At 33.3% G+C, this 22,800-nt stretch overlaps 3 protein-coding genes across 3 annotated transcripts; 1 reads left to right on the top strand and 2 right to left on the bottom strand.

Annotated features, from left to right (window-relative positions):
* Nucleotides 1-3,866: 3,866 nt before the first annotated feature.
* LOC113403011 (uncharacterized protein C16orf52 homolog A) lies at nucleotides 3,867-5,427 on the bottom strand. The gene is made up of 3 exons (XM_026643425.2): nucleotides 5,138-5,427; nucleotides 4,425-4,637; nucleotides 3,867-4,183 (listed from the first exon to the last, which is right to left on the bottom strand). Exons 1-3 carry the CDS (start codon nucleotides 5,238-5,240, stop codon nucleotides 3,996-3,998), a joined length of 504 nt encoding a protein of 167 aa, XP_026499210.1. The 5' UTR covers nucleotides 5,241-5,427; the 3' UTR covers nucleotides 3,867-3,995.
* Nucleotides 5,428-8,533: 3,106 nt separating this feature from the next.
* LOC113402964 (leukocyte receptor cluster member 8 homolog) lies at nucleotides 8,534-12,347 on the bottom strand. The gene is made up of 5 exons (XM_026643355.2): nucleotides 10,984-12,347; nucleotides 10,165-10,675; nucleotides 9,851-10,055; nucleotides 9,565-9,772; nucleotides 8,534-9,229 (listed from the first exon to the last, which is right to left on the bottom strand). The coding sequence occupies exons 1-5, from the start codon at nucleotides 12,042-12,044 to the stop codon at nucleotides 9,064-9,066; spliced, it is 2,151 nt and encodes a 716-aa protein (XP_026499140.1). The 5' UTR covers nucleotides 12,045-12,347; the 3' UTR covers nucleotides 8,534-9,063.
* Nucleotides 12,348-13,344: 997 nt separating this feature from the next.
* Nucleotides 13,345-20,518, top strand: LOC113402952 (vacuolar protein sorting-associated protein 8 homolog). Its single transcript, XM_026643332.2, has 9 exons — nucleotides 13,345-13,575; nucleotides 13,677-13,859; nucleotides 14,813-15,622; nucleotides 16,481-16,812; nucleotides 17,117-17,240; nucleotides 17,374-17,527; nucleotides 17,854-18,065; nucleotides 18,153-18,317; nucleotides 18,753-20,518. Exons 1-9 carry the CDS (start codon nucleotides 13,486-13,488, stop codon nucleotides 20,076-20,078), a joined length of 3,396 nt encoding a protein of 1,131 aa, XP_026499117.2. The 5' UTR covers nucleotides 13,345-13,485; the 3' UTR covers nucleotides 20,079-20,518.
* The last annotated feature ends 2,282 nt before the right edge of the window (nucleotides 20,519-22,800 follow it).

Genomic DNA, 22,800 nt, shown 5'->3' with positions numbered 1-22,800 from the left:
AGATAACAAAATTTTTTTTAAATAAAATTTCTTTCAACGTTCATCATAATTTAGCAATTTTTGGATGTTATGACTGTTTTTGATTGTTTTGGATCAGTCTGTTGGTAATTCATTTTATAAAATAGATAATAATATGCTTACATATATATGCTTACAAGGAAGTCTTTTCGAAGTTGTAGTTTTTTAGTAAAATTTGTTAGAATGTATAAGTATATCCATTCGCACTTTCCTTATAGAATACGTGTATTTAAAATATATGTTTGCATTACCCTCATCATTTTTAAATTTTCTTTATATATTTTTTTAATTTCTTTATAAATTTTCTCTGCTGATATTAGGAACTTAAAACGAAATAATATTATTAATGAGTTTATTATGAGCAATTTTTGATTTTATTTTACTGGATTTATTTTAGATTTGGCGGCTGTACCCCAGACAAAGGTAATCAATATGAAGTTTCGCTAAAGTATTGTATATTTTGTATTTGACTTGTTTTAGAAGACAGCGAAAAAACTTCGAACGGATCCCATAAGGCTATAATTACGTTCCACGTTTCCAAAGTTCAGTAACAAGTTTTGCGTAACTATTTATTAATGTCCGACCGAAAGTTTGGTTTCGGTTTCGGTTGAGTTTCGGCAAAAAAAAAATAGTTTCGATTTAGTTTCGGTTTCGGCGGTAAACTTGCCGAAACTGAGACCGAAACCGAAACTGCGTTCGGGAGTTGCCGCGCTGTGCTCGGTCATGATGGGAGCGGTAATTGTTTAATCATGTCGTGACTTGCATGTGTTCGCAATGCGCTTTGTTTGTTGTGAGTTGGGACTGGAATATTATAAAGAATCTTACTGAGGTACTAAAGTTTTTTTATGAAGCTACACTTGATCTGTCATATGATGACGCATGTGTCAGATTAAGTAAGAAATAAATAAATAATTAGACAATTACAAAAAAGGCTTACACTATGGATTGTATGTTTTAATCAATTCTGTAATAATAATAATTTAATTTAAGTTATTTTTGAATTGTGTTGATAACATTGATATTAAATAAGTGGGTACTTTGACTTTTCTGTTCAATATTGTGAGTCACGTGATTTGTAGTGAGGCTTATATAAGTGATGGAAGCTCGGTATAGAACACAACGTTCGGTGACGCTGTAAAGGCCAGTAGGGCCAACAGCAATACTCAACCACATATACAAAGGTATAGAACACTTCGACTTTTACTTTTCACTTGGATCCTGGACCAGCAAGTTGCTGCTAACATTTAAGGTACGATATAATTTTGTGATATAGTATAATTGTTATTGCTTGTTAAATTATTGATGAATATATGAATTGTGTTTTGCAATTATCAATATACAAAGTTAGTATTATATATACAAAGTTAGTATAATTGTATTTAACTAAAATGACTGTATTTTTGGATATTGAAAAAGAGTAACTACTGAGTTTCTTGCCGGTTCTTCTCGGTAGAATCTACATTCCGAACCGGTGGTAGCTTTACTTTAAATAGTTAGTAAAATGACGATTCAAAAGTGCTTGTAAAAGCCTACTTGAATAAATTATATTTTGATTAAGGTAATTGGTTTTATTGTAATTATTAATTGATACAATATTACGATTACTACAGCTATTATAATGGCTAAATAAATATTTGCGTTTCATATAAAGTCTTTTATTGTCTTAAAACCTTAAAATATAATAAAATAATAAAGAAATAGAAAATATCCTGACATAATGTATTAACTCTATAAAAAAATCTAACACATGCATTTCCCTTGCAATTCATTTGATATCACTATTAAATAGGAAGCTGCCAACTAGAGACGAAAATGAAAGCGAAATAATGAAAAACATGAAAATACGGTTGCATGAATCAATGAATCGACGATTTGCATACGTCAAAGAACATCCTGTTCTAATAACCGCAACATTACTGGATCCAAGATTTAGAAGCACATATCTGAATTCTGATGAAGTTGACATTGCCACCTTAGAAATAGAAAACCATTTGAGGATTTACACGGACGATGTTAGTTATACAATAAGTGAAAACTGACATTCTGAAAAATCACAGCCATCTTGTTCATCTAGAATATCGTCTCCCGAAAAGGCGGAAGGGCTTTGGGACGCCGATGATAAATCTACTTGTAATTTAATAGGAACCTTTGGTGTGGAGAACAGTGATTGTTTATATATAACCATTCAAGCATACTTGTCATAACCAAAAAAAAAAATTAAAACTTAAAACAGACTGATTATCATTATGTTTAGATCTCTATTTTCCCTCTAAACATGACTCCTGTAAGAAAGTTTCGGTTTCGGCCGAAACTGAGACCGTTGCCGAAATTCGGTTTCGGTTTCGGTCGTAAAAACCAGTTTCGGTCGGACACTACTATTTATTAATTATGTACGTACTTATTATAACAGAGTTATTCGGCATAGACCTTACTCTTACTTAACTTTCTGACGCACTGTCCAATATTATATATACTAGAAATATTAGAACTAATCAAAGACAGTGAGATTTGTTTTAATTTGAACTTTAACTATTTTTAATCATTTCACATAATTATTTGTAACAAATTCTCCTTGTTCTCGTCAGTAAAGGAAAACAATATGTCTCAGGTGGATATCATGTGTATGCACCAACTCGTATTGAAACAAATTGGACTCACCGCACTACGTTACGCTAAGTATAAGAAGATATAAGGATAGAAGGACATAACAGCAATAGGATATTTACAGACTATAACTATCTAGGAAATATCCTTGTTGACTAGCGTCAAAATTGACCTTGTAGATTAGCGTCAAAATTCAGATTTCTGAAATCGTGAAAGAGTGGCTAAGGTTTTGTGATCCAAAGATGACACAAATTGACATTGAGGCCTTTCCTCTTCAGTTCTCTCTAGGTATCCTATGTTGATTTTTTAATTTTCGTCAAGAGTTAAAAAAATAGCTCTTTATTATTAATTTCATTCATGGATTGAATTAGTAAAATAAGATCTACTAGAAAAAGCATTTCCAATATTTCTTTCTTCTAGTAACTACTACTCTTTTTTCTTCACCAGCGTCCACTTTAGTTTGTCCATTATCTATCTTAAAAAAATTTACTGAATATATTTTTATAATACTTATATTTGGTCGTACAGCCAGGGCGCTTACAAAGATAAATTAATCACTACGCTTTGTCACTTATTGTATAATGGCCCTCAAATTATAATCTATAGGATACATCTCAAAGGCCACCATTATAAACATTTCGAATCGAACATTCTAAGACCTACAACATCATGTTACATACTCCAGCAGTTTCTATTAAAAGTCCTTTTTTTCTAATCTTACTATAAGATTAGAAAAAAAAACTTTCAAGGATTTTTTTTTTTGTTGTTGTAGGGATCTGTATATAATTTACATGGTAGTAGATGTAATTTAACAAGATATGAAATTTGTACATTAAAGAAAATATGTTATAAATAAAGACTATTTTTTGTGGTTAGTACTTGTTTATTGTTATATGCAGAGCAGAGCAGCAAAAAATCATTTTTTTTACTAGGTGTTCCAGTATGAGCTATCAGGTATAGCTTTCTTATCAACATTGTGTCATTCAAAAATTATATTTTTAATTTATTAGAAAACTATGAAATACATATTCTATACAACCACCAAATTTAATTAAAGTATTTATTTTACTACAATTATCTTTATATATTGAGATTCCTTATTTCCTTATTCTATCTGATCATTATATACATAAAAAGTATGTTACAAACATAATAAATTGAAACAATTAAATTAGTAACATTTATAACATTTTTTTATTGTTATATGTAAAATAATATTATCCAAAATTGTATATTTTATATTTTTTATAAATATTCTGTTTGCTATTTTGCATTAAAGAAAACTTAAGTAAATGTTAAATTCTTAATTCTTAACTTTACAAATTAACTTTTCCCACAAATATATGCATTAATTAATTACAAAATAAAAAAAATTAAAAATGAGGCAAGCAAACTTTGCCTGCAAAAAGTTCAGATATCACAGTTATCCATAATGAAAGAACAAATAATATATATGATATTCCAACTTGATGGCTATTTGGTAGTTGGTAAGGTTGGCCGCCAATTTCATCCACATGAAAGCCCATAGGAAATATAACAGCAGCTAAGCAAAATACCACCACTGAAAATAAATTATTATTATACTTACTACTTTAGAAAGTTAATCAGTTAATCTAGATGTAGACTTTAATGTTACATTCTCAAGGATCGATAAAGTATTTCATCATTTTTCAAAATAAAATCAATTATTTTTTTGTAAATTTAGTTGATGTGTCTCCTTGAATGTTTTTTTTTTATATGATTTTAATTTGATTTGTAATTATAGCTTTGAATTACATTATGTACATATAATGTATACTCACTTGCTGCAAATCCAACCCAGCGTGCATAAGGTATCACATTACGATCAAAATGACTTGATGCAAGTAAAATTACAGTTGTAGTTATACAAATGCATCCCATAAATATACAAATCAATGCTAATAACCATTCTGGTTGCAGATCTGGGGTAAAACAAACTTGCGGGCGGTTATATAATGTTATACAAGACCACATCAATCCAAGACGAGTATCACCTATAAATTAAAATAAAAAGAAAAAACAGAATTAATTCTGTATATACTAATAATACCTATATAACAAAAGTTTAATTTCTTAATTAAAAATATAACAAACTTATGTTTGTGCCATGTATGACAAATTTATACCAGGATTATTTTTAATGCTTAGTTTAGACATAATTTGTTCATATAAATTTATAGCTATTTCTTATTACTGATTTAATAGAATACAGTAGAACTAAAATTATACTGAAATATACTTGTATTGTATTATAGCTGTCTGCTATATTCTATAAAATTAAGTTGATACTTAACATAATAACTATCAAGATATGCTATACTTTTATTTTAATACATTAAAATAATAGCATTAATTAAAGTATCCTGGGTTGAAATTTGTAATGCTACTGTTACTTTATGCACAAATATTTTTTTAATAACATAGTAATAATAAAATGATGGATGTATAACATTAACAAAACAGTAAAAAGGATAAAATTGTTAAATTATTTTACCTCCTACATCAGTAATTATCCAATCTGGCATAGCAAGACTCACGATTGCAAAAACATCTGCGGTCATAAACAAAGTTCCAGAAATTACAGTTAGCTTATCCATTTTCTTAAGATAATATGTAACTACATAAACAGATTTATTTGAAACGGACAAAATGCCTTAATATTTTTTCGTTTGTTTACATAGCACATATTACTCTTTTTGATTAATGTCAAATTAATAAATATCAATAATGTAATAGTACTGTCATATGGTACTGTACATAGATTTTTTTAGACTATGGCCTTATGGAGAGCAGAGTGTGGAGGCCTTTCTTTGTGTTTAAAAAGCGTCCCTCAAAATTTATGAAATTTAGAAGGCGCGGCTCTTAAACTATTTTCAAATTATTCTGTTAATCAAATTTATTAATCCGAATTCATAAAAGCATAATTTTTAATTTCAGGTCATACCTTCTACTTAAAATACCGCCTATTTTGCAATTTATAGAACCCTTATTCAATACGTCATTTTGGTAGTCACTTTTTCGGGTGAACATGAGGAATGTTTCCTGTTTGTGTCGTTAATTTATATTTTTTAAATGTGTTTGTTTATAATGCCTAGTAACCTAAAAGAAATAAAACGCATTCTTTGAAACATGTCAAATTTCATATCAAATAATCAGCAGTTTTAGCATGACGATACTTTTAAAGATATATAAGAATATAAGATAACTCAATTCAATTTTACGCTTTTAAAATATTGACTTTAAATTAGAATTCTGAAAATGGAAGCATTCTTGCTAAGATTAGTATTATTTATATTACATTTAAAAGTTTTCTTATTATTTATTTAGTTCGTTTATTTCTTTATACATGTATCCTGTGTCATTTTTATTTGTTTGATACTGTAATTAGAACCACTTTTTATTGGTAACGTAAAATCGTAAAATACAATATATATTTCGTCAATAAATTCATTGCTTATAATTTGATATTTAGGCCAATCTACAGTAAATTTTAAAATATATTAATCTAAATTAAGAATAGGAGGATATATATCATTAATTTCTGTTCTAATTATCTTATTTTAGGAAAAAAAATTAAATGTTTAGCCGTATTTTCAAACGAAGAATATAAAAAAAGGATCTTTATAAAACCACTAATCAATAATTATTAAAGGAATGGCAAGGAATTCTTTTGATTTAACCAATATTATGTTACTTACTTGATAAATTGTATTCCATAAGTACCTTTATATTACTCTAAAATCATAGTTATATTGCACATTTAAATATCTTATGAAATTAAATATTAAAAGAAGTAGTTACAAAGGTTTAAATATTTATTTACATACAATCCTCTATTTATACGCAGTTTAAGAATTTCTACTAAACAGATTTTTCTTATTATGATCGCTAGTAGACTTGACTGCTTGTCTATCAATCACTGTTGTGCGATCTCTAACGGGATGGCGCAACAGTAATTGTAAACAGGTTCTTTTTATTTTATTTATTGTATTAACACTAGAATAAGAAAATTGTTACTAACAAAATGAGCATATGGTCTGAAATAAATTATTTATTATGATTGTAACTATTATTAACAAAATAAACATAAAACTTATATAATTAAGTACCTATTAAATATATAATTAAGCATCTAACAAAACATTACATATATGTATACTCCTTAGTTCTACATTATCTGAGCTCGTCTATATATATAATATCTATAAAATCCTAGATCCATCATCTTCATAAGTTTGTAGTGTTAAATCGGCATGAAACCTTTGTTTATCTTCTGGATTGTTATGTGCTCGACATCGAACTAGGAATAAAGATAAACATTTGCTAATAGCTCAGCTATATTGTGAACTACTAAAAGTTTTTGATGAATATATCTTAATTTATACTATATAACACTATATATATAACACTATTATACTTAACTACTTATTTTGACTATCTTATTTTACTTTCAAAGTTGTGATAACAGTTTCGTCGACGTTAAAAACGCCATTTTTTCGCTAATCCATAATGAGTATCATAGATTAATCTAGCTCTCAACCAATGGTATCGCGTTAATTTGCTGTCAAGTGTTGTTTATTTAGCTTAAATGCCTTCTTTTGGTTGGAATAGACTATAGAAAAACACATCTTATTAGTATAGCCGAAACGTTTACTAATTTTATATAAATTTATATAAATTTCCTTAAAATAAACATATACTAATAAATACATATACAACCTAATTTATGTTACTATTTATTATTTAAAATATTATTGCAAGTTAAACGATGCAATATTAGTGGATAACGAGCGGGCTTTTTATACAAAAATACAGGTTTTAATTAATTAATTTACAAGAAAGTTTCTTTAAGAAAACCGTCTAAGGTAAATGTGATCAATAATTACAGCAATAATAAAATTGTAATTAGTCTCTAATGCATAAAATATCTAAAAATGTTTTCAATCCAACTGATTACGTTATCGTTACCATGAAATAATGATTACTTTATTAGGTTTTTATATTTTGTCTACCTATCTATGCTGTATTTAACTGTGAAAAATGTATTTTATCGGTAGTAAGGATTTATTAAAATTCATTTCCTAACAGAGTCAAACGAGGGGGAAGTTTTTAAGAAAGTATGTATGTATATTTTTGAAAGATGGTATGGAAATCGGTGTTTTGTTTGAGTAAAAATATGTTATATTTTTGAAAAAAAAAAAAACATTTTATATGTATACTTCTAGACGAGCCATCCGATGCTAAGATTTGGCGCACTAAGTTACAATCATTTGAACACAACTCATTTGGTCGAATGCGAGCAAGCAAGAGGAACAGACAGACGCTTTGTTTACATGCTTTAATAGTTATTATTTAATAAATTACCATGTATATCTGTTTATGGCACATCTCTTACTCTTTACTAGATTTACCTAAGAGGGAACAACACAACCGAATTGCTTTCTTCGATAATGTAAAAACTATTCTCAAAGAATAAAGTTTTCTGAGGGCTAAATTATCTTAAGTATTTGAATGATTGTTTTCTTCTAGATTCTATCCTAAATCTGTAATGTTGATTATATGTTGTTATAATGATTGTAAGGATCTTCTTAATACCATTACAATTATGGTCATTATCGAATTAAATAATTTCACTATAATACTCAAAGACAAACAGAAAAAGATAAAAAACTGTTGCGACACATCTGCGCGATCCTCAGCTTAACCACTGAACTAACCTCAGCTTTCTTTCTCTTTTCCTTCATTGTGACACAATTTTAATTTTGAACAGCTTTTCTTGTAGTATACATATAAGTCAAAGAAAAAAATTATTTCGTTTCGGTATAATTTTTGTAGTTTATGAGTATATATGAAGGTACAATACAACACATTAATAAAAGAAATTAGGAACTAAAAATAAAATAACTAATTTTAATGAAAAATCTAATTTCATATTAGAGCCTGATACATACAAGAGATTAATGCAATTAAAAGTTAATTTATGATTATAATAACAGTATATACAGATGAATAAAAAATTGTCGTATTTACAGTAAAAGAATAATTAACAACTATTTTAATGTCCTTTTATGCACATGCATTGTTTTCTAAAAAGTCTTAGCACTGCTGAATTGTCCTTTCACTTAGTCTTCCTTTTCCATGCAGCAGATTCCTTGCGCACAATCACTAATCTTCAAAAAATCGAGCATTATCACCAAAACTGCTACTAAATAGTTTAACAGAACTTCATCAGCTAAAGCTATAGTGATGCGATATTGTGTTGCCGTCTGAGCCTAATAAAACGAAGGTGGATAACATTGTGGGCCATATTAACTCCGCTGAAGTTTTTGGACCCTAAGACTATAAAAGCCTTTACATTATCACACATACAAAAAAATTTATTTTAACAGGACGGCTATGCACAAATGTACATATGTTATGTTAGATGTTTTGGTTAACAACTTGTAGACTGGCTTTGCAATCAATGTGACTCTGATCGCTGCCAGTGTAAGATAGAGGAAATTGATTCAAGAACTCAAAAGCCTTAGATTTCGACTCAAACGCCAACTCTCGAACGATGAAGTCCACAGGAACACTCTGTCTGTAGCTGCACATATAATAAATATTAAATAACACAAACCAACCAAAAAGGTTGGTATTTCTTTTAAAAAAATGGTCGAAGCTAATTGTATTTAATAATTACTGAAATAATAAAAATTTAAGTATCTCATTTTAATGAGTCTATATTATATAAAATCGAAAATTGTTTTCAAGACAACTGGCTATGCACTCCACAATGATTGCCAATGACAATTAAACTGATGTTTTTAAATGTTTACCATTTTTTTAAAATGAATATTTATCTGCATTGTTGTTCTTAACATAGGGTAAATTATTTTTTTTAAAAACTGAATATTTAAAAAATATGGTAAAAAGACATACGACTTTATGATGAATTTGAGGTAATTTTTCCTCTCCCTGTCCACAATCCAGTCTATCAGATATCCTGCCATCATTGGAGCTGTCTTATACAACACAAAAAATTTATGTAAGTTTCCAGTTGCCCATGCACATCGAGTGTTTAGTGCATGCTTAATACATTCATTTTCTCTATCCTCTTTAGAAAGATGCTGAAATATTGTTGTAAGATCTGAAACAGTAACAAATAAATAAATTGTATGATCATTTTATTTTGGAATATGTTACTAATGTTCAAGAAATAACATACCCAATGTATTGTTGGTAAATATATAATACAATATCCTATAAGCTTTAAATTCAGCTTCATTAGCCCTGCTATTTGGTAGTTCAGAGTAGAGCATTTTAAGCTGTGTTTGACATTGATTGAACTCCTCATGATCTCCTTTTTCTAAAGCTATTCTAGCATGTGTTTCATATACCTCAACTGTGAAATTATCTCGTATTCCTTGCACCTATAAAAGAGATGTAATATAATATACTTGAACACTCTGTTTTAGAGACATTATTATTTGCAGAATTAGCTGCCTGCCTTAGTCTATGCAAAGAAGACAGAATACTTACTGTTAAATCTTGTCTTATAGATTTTAATTGATCACATGCATATCTGTAATCTTGTCTATCTATCCAGCGTTCTTTAACATTTCTAAGGGAATTCCTTAATACAGCTACAGGTCGCACTTCACAAGCTTCTGGTGCTTTAGTCAACCTCAAGAAAGACTTCTCAATTTCAGTAGATGTTCCCACAATATGCATGTTATTGAGCTCATAGTCTCCTTCTGTGTCTTGTATAATAGGCTTTCTTGGACAGGGTTGTTGCCTCTTAGTATTTGCTTGTACAGAACTAGCTATGGTTGGAATATTTAAATTTCCGAATCGTTGTGCCCTCTTCTGCAATTTTTCAGCATTGCCCTGGACATCCTCAACTATAAATTGATTACAAGCTTTCTTTTTATTATTTTTCTGAAATTTTTCTGGTTTCTTTTGATCCAATGATAATCTATCTTTGACTTTCTGACGATTTTTATTTTTGTTTTTTTTATCGTCAATTTCATCACTGGAACCAGATGAAGTACTGTTGAAAAATAATTAGTTCATTTACACATTTTTCAACAAATATTTTTAAGTTAAAAGCTTGATTTTCTCATGAATCTCTTATATTAACCTAGGAATTACAAAATGAATTTATTTATCATTTTCAATTAAATAAAAAGCTTCCTAATGTGTATAATGTCTATTTAGATAGTTTCCTTTTTTGTACATATGCAGGCCTACTAAATAGAGACAGGACTAATAATAGGACTAATATCAAGTTAATGGATCTGAAGGAGTTAGATAAAATAGAATAAATTAATAATTACTACAACAAAAAGTGAATATTACCTATTCCTTTTCCTTGGTGGACTTTTAGATTTGGAGTGACTTCTAGAATGAGCTTTACGCCTCCTCTGAGAAGGGCTCTTGTGTCCATTAAAACCTCTTGTGCTTAATGCAGGTTTTCCCTTATAAAGCTCTGAAACAGCCTCAGACTTTTGATATAGTGCTAATGTACCACGAACAGGTTTCACTGACAAATTATTCCTTTCACTATGAACACTAGGAATTGGTTCCTCATCCCAGTTTCTTGTCCATATTTCATCTTTGTTTGCTGCAGCTGTAATACGTCCCTTTAAACATATATCAATTTGATCACGATCAAATGCTGTTTTACACTTCTCATAACATCTCTTAATGTACCTTTCTAAGCTCTCAGGCCATGTTCCTGTTTGTATTGGAGATGATTTTAAAAAATTTGAAGAATTGTCAATTGGGACAAGATTCTCCAATTCATTCTCTTCATTATTGTTACTTTTAGGTTCTTCTAGCGGTTCGGGAATATCTTCAGTTGCAATAGGAGGTGGTAATGGAACATCCAGCGGAGGAGGTGGAGGAGGCTTAGGTAAATCAGGCGGAGGGCATGGAGGAAGCGGTGGCGGATGATCTGGCAGAGGGGGTAACAAAACTTCATTTGATTCGCTGTTTGTTTTATTTCCCTTCTTGCGCTTTTTCTTAGCATTGCTATTTGCCAAAAGAGGATTTTCGTTTGGTGGGATGGGGGCAGATTTTCTATTACCAGAGAGATTAAACCTGATGGGGGATTGATTATTAAATGGACGACTGGCATCAAGTGGAGACATTCCTAACAAAGAAGGCGGAGGTTTGGAAAACTGAGGATGACCGAAATCAACTTTATTGTCCTTATTTTGTTGAAAATGATGACCGTCGTTATGAAATCCTCCAGAATTTCCCATTTGATTGAAGTATTGATGATTATAAAACTGCGGGAACATGCCACCGTGATACCCATTGTATTGGTGATAAAGACTGTACATCCATGGGTTGTGGTTGGGTGGCATGCCACTCATAGTTTGTAACGGGGGTTCTTTAGAAGAATTATCAGTCATGATGACAAAATTTATACAAATATTATAAATATATTATAAATTATCATCGACTCTTGTAGATGGGCCAAAAATTAAATCTTTAACAAGATGGCGACCAGCCACAGCCTATTTTTGTCAAGGTTCACCTATACAAATTACCTGTCTAAACACTAATTAACTTAACTCCAATACTTTAGCTTAAGAAATTACACCTTTGTTTGATCAAGTATAACACATTCACAAATTGTATTCTCAAAATTGGTAAAACTAGATAAATTGTGTATGGCGATCTCAACTCAACTTTCAAGAATTAAAGATGTCCGTGAATCGTTAACGTTATACATAACGATTTTTTCAAATATCGATACTACATCAATCATGTTGTTTCGATATTTTAATCGATATAATACCATTTTATTCGATTGATACAGTTTTGGAAAGAAAAATTCCTTTTTATTTTTAGTTCTAGTAGTTCCATATAATTTATCAGGTATATTTTTTTAAATTTTATTGTATTACTAATAACGTTAATTTTATCTTTGAATACGTACATAATAACGTAAAATGAACATGACATAGAATATAAAATCTTCATCTGAGTTCTCTTCATCTTTAAAAAATGGCATATGTGAACTTATGAATTAATGTAGCTTAATATTTTTCGTTCAGAATATATTTGGCTCAAAATATAAAATAACAGGCAGATGGATCATGCGAAACATTATAGTAAAGCAACTAAAACGAATGCAAAGTCAAAAGTCTATACAAATACTTCGTAGTGACTAATTCGCTGAATGAAACGGGAAATAGAAATGAACTTCGTTCCCATTTCCTGTTTAGTTTATACATCAAAAGTACTGTTGCTGCCCTTATTTCAATTCAAATATTAATCATTAACGTATTAACAAAAAGATGCGTTGTTACGCGCTACCCGGAATTTGTATTTGCTTTTGTTGCTACACTATAACATTGCGCGCGCTTCATCTGCTTTTTATTTTATATTCTGAACTTTTCTATTTCTCTTTTGTTGCAAATTCGATCAAAAAATAAAAATTCATAATATAACTTATATCGATTTATAATCCGTTCTCATTTAAGCTACATTAATAGAATTATTGCTACCTGTGAGCGAATTTAATGAATAACATTGAAATAAATTGATTATCAAATTCTACGCTAGTTAGGCTTCAATATTTCTATATTTTAAGAGTAAAATAAAATTATTTTCGACCTCATAAATGAAAATGTCAGAAATATGACACATGACATAAGTCAAAGTTATAAACATTAAACATTCGACGAAATCTGAAAACGAAAAGTCATATTCAGTCGTACAGTATTTTTTCAGACGTTATTCACTTACCGCTACTTAAATTTAATATATTACTACTGAGACCGTGTTAATTATGATGATTTAAGTTTTTGTTTTATTTATTATGTCTTCAAAAGTATATAACAAAAGATGGATTTATTAAAAACACCTTCAACCCAATCTTTACTAGATTCTGATTTAGAGTCGGTTGAAAGTCTTCAGTATGTGGATTTTGAAGAGGTAGGCAATAGTAAAGTGCCAAAAGTTTTTTATTTTAAGTATTTTTTAAATTTATATATCATTAGTGCTATAAATTTAATCAAAAATATGTATTATTTTAGCTTGATGAAATCGAATATGCTTTACCTGCTAGTGAAGCTCCAACCTTGGCAGAAGTTTTGTCATCAGATGTATTAGAGAATGAAAACAAATTACCATTTAAGAATCTTGAGGAATCTACTACATGTTCTGCCTTGCAAGTTGATTTCTTACAGGCTATTTCTCAGCAATTGACACAAGCTCAAGTAAGTTATTAAAGTTAAATATGTGGACACTGTCATAAATAGATATTTACACAGAGTTAGTATCAGCTCCATAAATATTTATACCTACTATAAGAAGTAGTTGCAAATACTTAGATATAATATATGTTCTGTTATTATGTGTGTATTGAACCTATAAATCCTTGATAGGATGTATCACATTATCTACTACACTTTAGTCATCAAGTATAAATTCTTTACCAATACATTCCATCTGTAGAAACACATTTTGACACTTGGTTCAAAAAGAAGTATTCAACATATTACTTTTTCATAATTTGCCTATTTTTATATTATTTTTAATAGTATATAATATATAATAAATCTGTCAAAAGTGCTCATTACTTTTAGAAATTTAAGTCAAAACTTAAATTGTCAACTGCAAAAAAATAATGTTATGATGTGCTGGTGTAATTTTTATCTTAAAAGCCTATACAAAACTATTGATACTAAAATAATGTAGCTCAATCACAATAAAATTCTACTAATTATTCAATTCCTTTATTTTGAAAAATCATGAATTATATATATAATGTCATGTTTGATGAGGAGTTTACTGTTTTATAATTAGCAACTTGCTTGGTGTATCTATGCTCTTCCACAAAGTTATTATTCATGTAACCTTGAATATAATATTGTATTAATTGATCTAATTACAATGGCTATCTATAAACAGCAATACTTTTTAACAATATTTATTTGGAAAAGGTGACATAGTTGTTGAAATAAAAAACAAAAGATAAATGTATTTATTATAGTGAACTATTTCCTTTTTTAAATTAGTGTAACATTGTATGATAACAGACAACAGCTATCATATAGTTATCACACAAACAGTCAACATGCTTACAACTTTGAATCATTTAAGTTTATGAAATATTATTCTTTATTGTTTTTTTGTTTGGATTTATTTATATTTTATGAATGTTTTTAAGGAACGATCATCAGCTGGTGCCGCTACAACATTAAGTATAGGATCTAATGGGAGACTGAGTGTAGGGACAGCCCACGGACATATCCTATCATTTCATGATCAAACTTTACGATGGGTTTGTGATGCAAATGGCGATAATGGGGCTGTAACATGTTTATCATATAATCATGATAGCACTCGTCTTTTGGCTGGATTTGCACGTGGTTTAGTATACCAGTATGAGAGTATACGCGGTATAATACTTCGACGTGTCGTGCTTGGTGGAGAAATATGGGGAACATTAAGAGTCACCTGGGCTGGAACATCGGGTCTAGCTTTAGACACAGGAGGATCTGTATGGCTTATAAAGTTTTCAAGACCTTTAGGTGTACGTTCTGCTAGAGTTTCCTGTCTATTTTCGGGAGCACGTGGTGAAGTTGTGGCCATGAGCGCTCGTGATGCTCGTATTCTAGCCCTAGCAACTCTATCCAGAGTGATAATAGTGGCAGGGGGCCATGCTGCCGGAGTACGATTGGATGGTCCTCCGGACATACTTCCTGTGCTGGAGTGGTGCGAATTAGACGTTAGAATGCTTGTATGTGCACGTGCAAACATTATGCAATGGCTTGCAGTATCATTAAGTGGATCATCAATTAACCTGCGACCTGTTCAACGCGTGGAATTGAAATCCTCGCCGATATGGCTCGGTTGGCTTGGTGGTGGTCTGGCTATTTTTGATTCTGATGAAAACCTTAGACTATGGGGCGATGATTACGACAAACCGTTAGATTTATCTCAAATAGAACCCGTATATTCATCTGCTTTCTTTAAGGTGAGTTTAGCAAATAACAATAATTTTATAATGGAAAATGTGTTACACAATTTTAATTCAACTGATATTTTTACTGACTACGTCGAAGCTATAAAGGTGGATTATGATTTCAGTAGTCTATGTTTTCTTGCTTTTGATTTTTTTATTAGGTAGATTTGATTATTAGGTAGTAGATTTGAATATTAGGTAGTAGATTTGATTATTAGGTAGTAGATTTGATTATAAGGTACATTCTTTCGGTATGAGAAGTAACCTATGTGCTATTCCAGAATATAATCTATAGCAGTATTAAATTTCATTCGGGTCCATTGAGCCGTTCTGGCGAGGTTTAAAATGCTTTCACATTTATAATATTAGTAAGATCAGTCAAGAAAGGCAGTAATTATTTTCTTTTGTCTATGATCTATGAATAGATCTATATATTTGACAGTACGCCAGAAGATTGTGTGTAATTAGGATCTATGGCTGGATAAAAAATACAGGACAATAATATGTCCAGAAAAGCGGATTATAACATAATAGTTTGGTATCAAATGAATGGTTTTAATTCAAATTTGGTTTCCTAAGTATAGATTAATAATCATTATATAGTAGCAGTAATTGATTTTATAATCAAGTTTTTTTTTACTTTATTCCAAATAATTATTTATTAAATTCATTGTGTACTAAAATATTTTACTGTAGGAAGCAATTTAGTCGTGACTGTACTGTTACCTCGTGACTGTGTTTGCATTGTTTAAAATATTTTAACTATTATTAAATAGAAAATGCAACAACAAATCAAATGCGAGCAGAATTTTTCAATAAGAGTTTTAAATATTTTGTCGGTTTAATAATGCATCATTTATATATTTAAAGGGCCACTGGACAGATGGTCGTGTATCTCGGGCTATGTGCAAGGCGGGTGAGAGTGCTTTAGGAGGTGCTTGTATATCGGAAGGGACATTAGCTCTATTAGGACGTCGTGGTGTCGTTCGTGTAAAACCTCGTGATCTTCTAGCCAGAGCACAAGCTTTTATAACATCTGGACGTTATACGCAAGCTCTTAGATTGCTCTGCTCATCCCAGGGCCCTGAAACGAAAAAACTAGCTATCGAATTCATTGGAAATTTAGCTGATAGGCCCCATATATTAAGCAATAAAAATATTGCTGTCCAAGTTGTCAAGCTGTGTCTCAAATATGATATGAGGTGAGCTATATAGATGTGTTTTACAGATGTATTCACTCACGCAGTGCTCCTCTCCACGTTAAATTGTTATCTGTGTGCATTAGTAAGAGTAACGACGGGAAAAAATACAAATTATATTCTATTAACTTTTAAGTTTATTTTAACGCACGCCGATAATTGAACGAGCAGGAGTCTTAGTGAGCGAATAGGTCTTTACTAAATTATTTTTAAGCATTCAAATAAAATTTCAATAAAAAGCGACGAGAACGACAAACGTTACATTCAAAATAAATACATGTAATGCTTATCATGTTATTAATTTCAGTGATGAATTGTGGAATTGTCTTTGGGAGAATTGTTCAGGCGAACAAGCTTTCGTTGAAGCGTTAGGAGATGCCGCGGTACGGGGCGAGTTTTCTAACTCACCACCCTCGCCAGATTTTACGCAGGTAATCGAATAACAGAGTTAACTATGTTACGTAATTCAAATAAGAATAATGGATTTTTTAATTCTTTTAATAATTGTATGCATTATCACGATACAGTGTATTTTAACGTTTGTACTCGTTTATGTGGCCCCAGGATCTCATCGAAAAATTAGCTGAATTCGAGCCGGAGTTGGTGGAGCGAGTGGTGGCGTCGTTGCCGCTGACGTCGCTGGACCCGCACCGCGCCAGCGTGTTCACGCGCAAGCGCGGCCTGTGGCGCGGCGTGGGGGCCATCGCCGCCGCTCTTGGTGCGCCAAACGAAACACGCTTACTCTAACCTAAATCCCCAAGGGTCATACGACAGTCCCCAAGATAACGCTCTGTGTACTATAATTCAGATAAAAACTCGATAAATGATTAATACATATAGTAAGTTGGACATTGCAAAAAAAACATCGTGTTCGATACATCGCTTCAGTGTAACTTGTCAGCGATACGAATTCAAACATATTCATTTCAGTCGCCGTCGAAAACTATTTTTTTCGGAAACGGACTTTCCATAAGTTCAAACGATAACGATACGAAATACTCTATAGAACGAATGATCTATAAACTGCTCCTCTCGACTTGGCAGACGGATGCAGCGGCGCAATGCGCGAGCTAGTGGCGCACGTGCAGCCAACGTGTGGCGGCGGAGGCTCGGCTCCCTGCGGCTGCGCGGGGGCCGCCCTGCTGCTGGCGGCGGCGGACGCGCTGGGAGGCCGCGGCGCGGGAGGGAGGGCGCTCCCCGCACACGCGCGCCCCTCCGCCCGCCACGACGCACTACACGCGCTTCTCGCCGAGGAGGTGAATTACATACAAATTTAGTAAAGTATTCGTATAAAAACGCAGCATCGGTTACACCGACAAGGAGCTATAACTGTGTGCCCGCAGAGCGGCGGCAGCTCGCCGCTGCGCGTGCTGGTGCGGCACGACACGTCGGCGGCCGTGCGCCTGCTGGAGCAGTGCGCGCGCGAGCCGCCCTTCGCGGGCCCGCTCGGCAAGCAGAACCGCCTGCGCGTGGCGCGCGCGCTGCTCGCCTGCACCGCCGACCTGCAGGTACGAGATACTCGTTTTGAAGCTGCTCGCTTGTGGTATTGTACCTAATGTACCGTGTGTGTACCCTTGGAGTCATTAGCGGCGCCGATGTAAAACGACTTTAGATCCATTCACTCAAGAAGGGCTCTTCCCTGTTAAATTAGTATCGCCACATATTTGTATGAGTAAGTGACGCTCATGCTTACGAGATATAATTTTCTCAACACTTTCTAGCGTGTCATCAATAGGACATGAAAATTTAAACCGCCTCCAAGAAAATGTTAAACTTTATCTGTCTCATTTCTTGTTGTATCTTTAAGGATTTATTTGTATCGCTATATTTAAAAATAATTATAATATTAAAAAAATTAAAACGGGTGGCGCAAAAAATATAAAAAGCGAGGAGTATACATATGTGATTTGACATAATTATAGGTTATTGATGTACTTTTTCAGGAATCCGAAAGACGAGTAGAAATTATAGAATTTATCGCTGGACAGCTACAAGCGGGCGCATTGCCGCTCGACCAGGAAGTAATAAAAAATATGCAACAGTTAGTAGACAATACTGACTGCGAGCGAGCCGATCGGGCGTGGCTGGCGATACTCACGCGAATACGAACTCAACGAGACCAAATGCTCTTGCAGTACAGAGACGCAATTCTACGGCCGCGCGTTCTCTGGCGAATAGATTCCATGCTAGATAGACACGACGAAGCTCTAAAACAATTTCTTAACATTCAAAATCCCTCCGATCAAGATATAGACGAATTTTTTGAGTACCTCAGGACAAGAGTTGAGGCCGATGCTGATACAAGACTTCGTATCCAGCCGTATTTTTCAGCACTCGTCGAACTAAGACCACGACTAGCAGCTGCTCTGTTGGATGAAAATTGTCATGAGTCACTCGGCACGATTCTAGACAGCCTAAGCTCGAAATGTAAAATTGAATTTGGACAATGTTTAATAGAAATGGGGCGTCTCCGCGGCGATACTGCTGCGATTTACTTGAGAAATCTGGGTATTTTGCATCCTAGTGACGTTAAAGATTTTCTAATAAAGAACCCAGGTATCATAAGACCGGAGGACGCCTTGAGTATCGTAAAAGATCTAAGGCTTCGCGAAGCGGAACCGGTCTGCCTAGAAGCCACCGGCGACTACGCGGGCGCTCTCGAAGCTCTCCTTGCCCTAATATCGACAAACGAAGACGAAAATACCAAAGCCAACCTGATAAGCGAGGCCAGCGGTCTGTGCTTGAGAGTCGCGCCGACCGTCCCTCCGCAGGCGGCCGCGGAGATGTGGACGCGACTGCTACGCAGCGTCGGCTCCGTGCCACCGACTCTGCTATTCGAAGCTATCGCATTTCTCCCTATCGAGGAGCTGGTGGTGGAGACCTGCGACTCCTCACGAGTGGCCCTCACCATCCTGGCCGGCGGCGCCGGCAGGCGGGAAGTGTGGGAGTGCGTGACGCGCGTGCTGCGGAGGGAGTCGCACGAGGCGCTGGCGCGCGCGCTGTCGACGGCGCGGCGCGGGCTGGCCGTGCGCGGGCGCTGCCGGCGCTGCGAGCGCGCGCTGGGCTCGCGGGCCGGCGTGCGCACGGCGCACTGCGCGCGCGCCTTCCACGCCGAGTGCGAGGCGGAGGCGAGCTGCGCGTGCGGGCGGCGCGCGCCCAGCGAGTCGCTGTCGCTGGCGCCGTTGCCGCGCCGACGCGTTGCCGCGCCGCAAGACTACAACCTGCAGCTGGTCGCCCCGCCTCGACCCGACCTAGACGGAGTCGTGTGACCGGTGCTTTTTTTTTAAATAGTTGAGTCCGTATTTATTACTTAGTATAATATAATATATTATGTGTATTCCAGTTTTATTATCTTGAAACATCCTCGCGTCAATCTATAAAACAAAGAATAGTATGAAGCTAATATATGGATTTCGCAACTCAGCATGATGGCAATACATTTTAAAGAGATTCGACATACATAAATTATACTTTTTATCCCCGTTAGTTCCAAGATAAATCGCCCATGAAAAATATGTATTTTTACATCTCGCCCTGAAACAAGATTGATCGAGTATAATCTAGACTCGCAGATTAATGTAATGTGTACGTGTTATAATATTAATCACGGCGACTGTTTCCAGTGAATATGTATATAATATATAAAATGTGATATTGACCGACGTATGGCCTTAAGAATCGTGAGATTAAATGTTACCTAAGAAGAAAAGACTTTAATTTGTATAACTATGAGCAAAATTTGTATTTCATATATATCTAAAGGGGGTAATTGATTACGTTACATAACAAATTATATATTTTATCAAAATTACGATTACAGTCTACGTCTTCGAAGGGCATAGTGTAGGTGTACGTAGATATCGGGCAAAATAAGACAACCTTTAAAAATAATCACTGTCAATTCAATCAATTACAAACCGCAATAAGTCGCTAAACGAGTAGTTGGTTACTAAACGTTAAGTGAGCAGTTACTAGGCAAATAGTGTCGCTGCCAACGTTCAGTATGCAACTGTAGTGATATACCGACCAGTCGCGACCCAGACTGCACCGCACCACTCGGAGGTACTTGTTTCGCTCCGGGTGATAAAGAGGCCGCCTTACAATGTCCGTATTAATGACAATACGATATATAGTTTATTTTTATTGGATAAAATATTCAAAAAATCTTTTTCTTGGATAAATATTTTATCTGGCTATGTGAATTTAAATAAGATATTTCTTATACCTAAATACATAAATTGTTTTAGTTTAGAAATATTGATACTGAAAAACCTTGCCGGTAATAAAGCAAACACGCGGTTCGTGCAATATTCAAGTTCAATTTCGACAAGAAAATGTTCGAAATAACTCCTACGTAAAGAGTGCGTCGGCTTAGTAAACATATAAGTGAATGAGGGAAATCAAATCTAAATAAACAGTTAAATTAGTATGAAACCAGGCAGGAAAAATCCACTATTAGGGTCGCGGAGTCTCCTAACTTCGGCAATAAGAGTATTTCAGGAAGAAAATTTGAATCTTTTAATACCAGGTGAATTGGAAAAAAAAGTCGGTGTGAACGTCGTATGAAACTTGAGTTTGATTACGGAGAAAATAGTAATAAAAGGCAAAGAGGATTTGATCCATGAACATGTATGTGCATATAAGGGTGACGGTAAAATTGAACACAATCTAAAACAAAAGACAAGCTTAACGCATTTGTAAAGATAACATCTAAATAATTAATTGGGTGATATTTCCATAAACTAATCAACGAATATTGGCGTGCCCTTACATAACAAGATTGAACTCATTCAATCGGTAGTTCAAGTTCGACTCCAAAAAGAAATGAATAAATCATGACTGTGTTCTGATATACAGAAACAAGGATCAAAAATGGAGTGTTGGATAACGAGATCAACGTTTCTACGTTAATAGCGTGTCTATTTAAAGTTTATTTAATATTCCGTCTCTAGAGGTAGAAAATAATTGCAGTGATTGTATGTTTGAAAAAATAGGAGTTTATTCAAACTGAAAATCGCAGTTTCGCCCACAATCCAAACCCGATTTTAAAAGAAACCATGCGAGGCCTACTTAAGACAGTCGGCTGGATAGTAAAAATAAGAAATTAACTTTACATTTACCTCAATCTCAAGGGTGCCGAAATGCACGGCGACGTTTTACTTCTAGCGAACTACAGGAAAAAAATAAGTCTTAGTTCAAAATGATCGCTGAAACGTTTTTGTACGTACGTCCATACAAAATGGTTGCTGGGTAATGGACATTACTAAGCTATAGAACCAGTTGGAAAGAGAATACGGATTTTTGTTTATCGCCAAGAATATGGTTATTACTATTACTATTAATCCCGTTCCTTTTCTACGACCGTATTTAGTTCCACATATATATTAAAATACTAACAATTATTTATAATGTTCCTTATTAATAACTCTTAATGTTTGTGTTGTTCTATGTTAAGGATTAACAAGGAAATTGCTGCTACTATACTTGTCTTCAAAATTTAATTAAGTTTGTTATCTCAACCTTTCCGATCAATCTCATTCGTGTCTTCTCCATCCTACGTGACATTGGCAAATTAATGTGTGCCCTGGGGGCACAGCCATTAAACTAAGAATTGAATGGAACATACTGGAGTTAATTTTAATATATTTTTAAATTAAATAATAATAAAATTAAACCACATTATTGTTAGGAATTATTTAGATTCACAGTTCGAGTGTTATTCTCATGTATTGTCCTTTACGTGATATCCGGTTACAAAAGTTAGGTAACAGCCATTTTTATTGTTTATATTTTTCTTAGTATCGTGGCTTATTGTTGTTATTAACTTGAGGGTGCAGACAAAAAATATTTTGCATTTAAAGAATGGGGGTTAGTTAGCAACACACTATAATTACATTATCGTAAAGTACGAGTGAATATAGACAAAGAGCATCCAAGGTTAGTGGCGCATTGACGATGTAAGGTAAGGTTAATATAGCACCAATGTCTATG

This window comes from Vanessa tameamea, chromosome 16 (genome assembly GCF_037043105.1).
Source record: "Vanessa tameamea isolate UH-Manoa-2023 chromosome 16, ilVanTame1 primary haplotype, whole genome shotgun sequence".
Classification (NCBI taxonomy): domain Eukaryota; kingdom Metazoa; phylum Arthropoda; class Insecta; order Lepidoptera; family Nymphalidae; genus Vanessa; species Vanessa tameamea.
This window is presented reverse-complemented; position numbering and strand designations above follow the sequence as displayed.

Excerpts from the sequence above, each read along its gene's own strand:
- LOC113402964 (XM_026643355.2), bottom strand. The coding sequence starts at position 12,044 with ATGACTGATAATTCTTCTAAAGAACCCCCGTTACAAACTATGAGTGGC. Across the intron at positions 9,773-9,850 it reads ATTTACCAACAATACATTGG|ATCTTACAACAATATTTCAG; the intron begins GTATGTTATTTC and ends TTACTGTTTCAG. Across the intron at positions 9,230-9,564 it reads CTCAAATTCATCATAAAGTC|CTACAGACAGAGTGTTCCTG; the intron begins GTATGTCTTTTT and ends TTATATGTGCAG.
- LOC113402952 (XM_026643332.2), top strand. The coding sequence starts at position 13,486 with ATGGATTTATTAAAAACACCTTCAACCCAATCTTTACTAGATTCTGAT. Across the intron at positions 13,576-13,676 it reads AGTATGTGGATTTTGAAGAG|CTTGATGAAATCGAATATGC; the intron begins GTAGGCAATAGT and ends GTATTATTTTAG. Across the intron at positions 18,066-18,152 it reads ACGCGCTTCTCGCCGAGGAG|AGCGGCGGCAGCTCGCCGCT; the intron begins GTGAATTACATA and ends GTGTGCCCGCAG.
- LOC113403011 (XM_026643425.2), bottom strand. The coding sequence starts at position 5,240 with ATGGATAAGCTAACTGTAATTTCTGGAACTTTGTTTATGACCGCAGAT. Across the intron at positions 4,638-5,137 it reads GATAATTACTGATGTAGGAG|GTGATACTCGTCTTGGATTG; the intron begins GTAAAATAATTT and ends TTTAATTTATAG. Across the intron at positions 4,184-4,424 it reads CTGGGTTGGATTTGCAGCAA|TGGTGGTATTTTGCTTAGCT; the intron begins GTGAGTATACAT and ends ATTTATTTTCAG.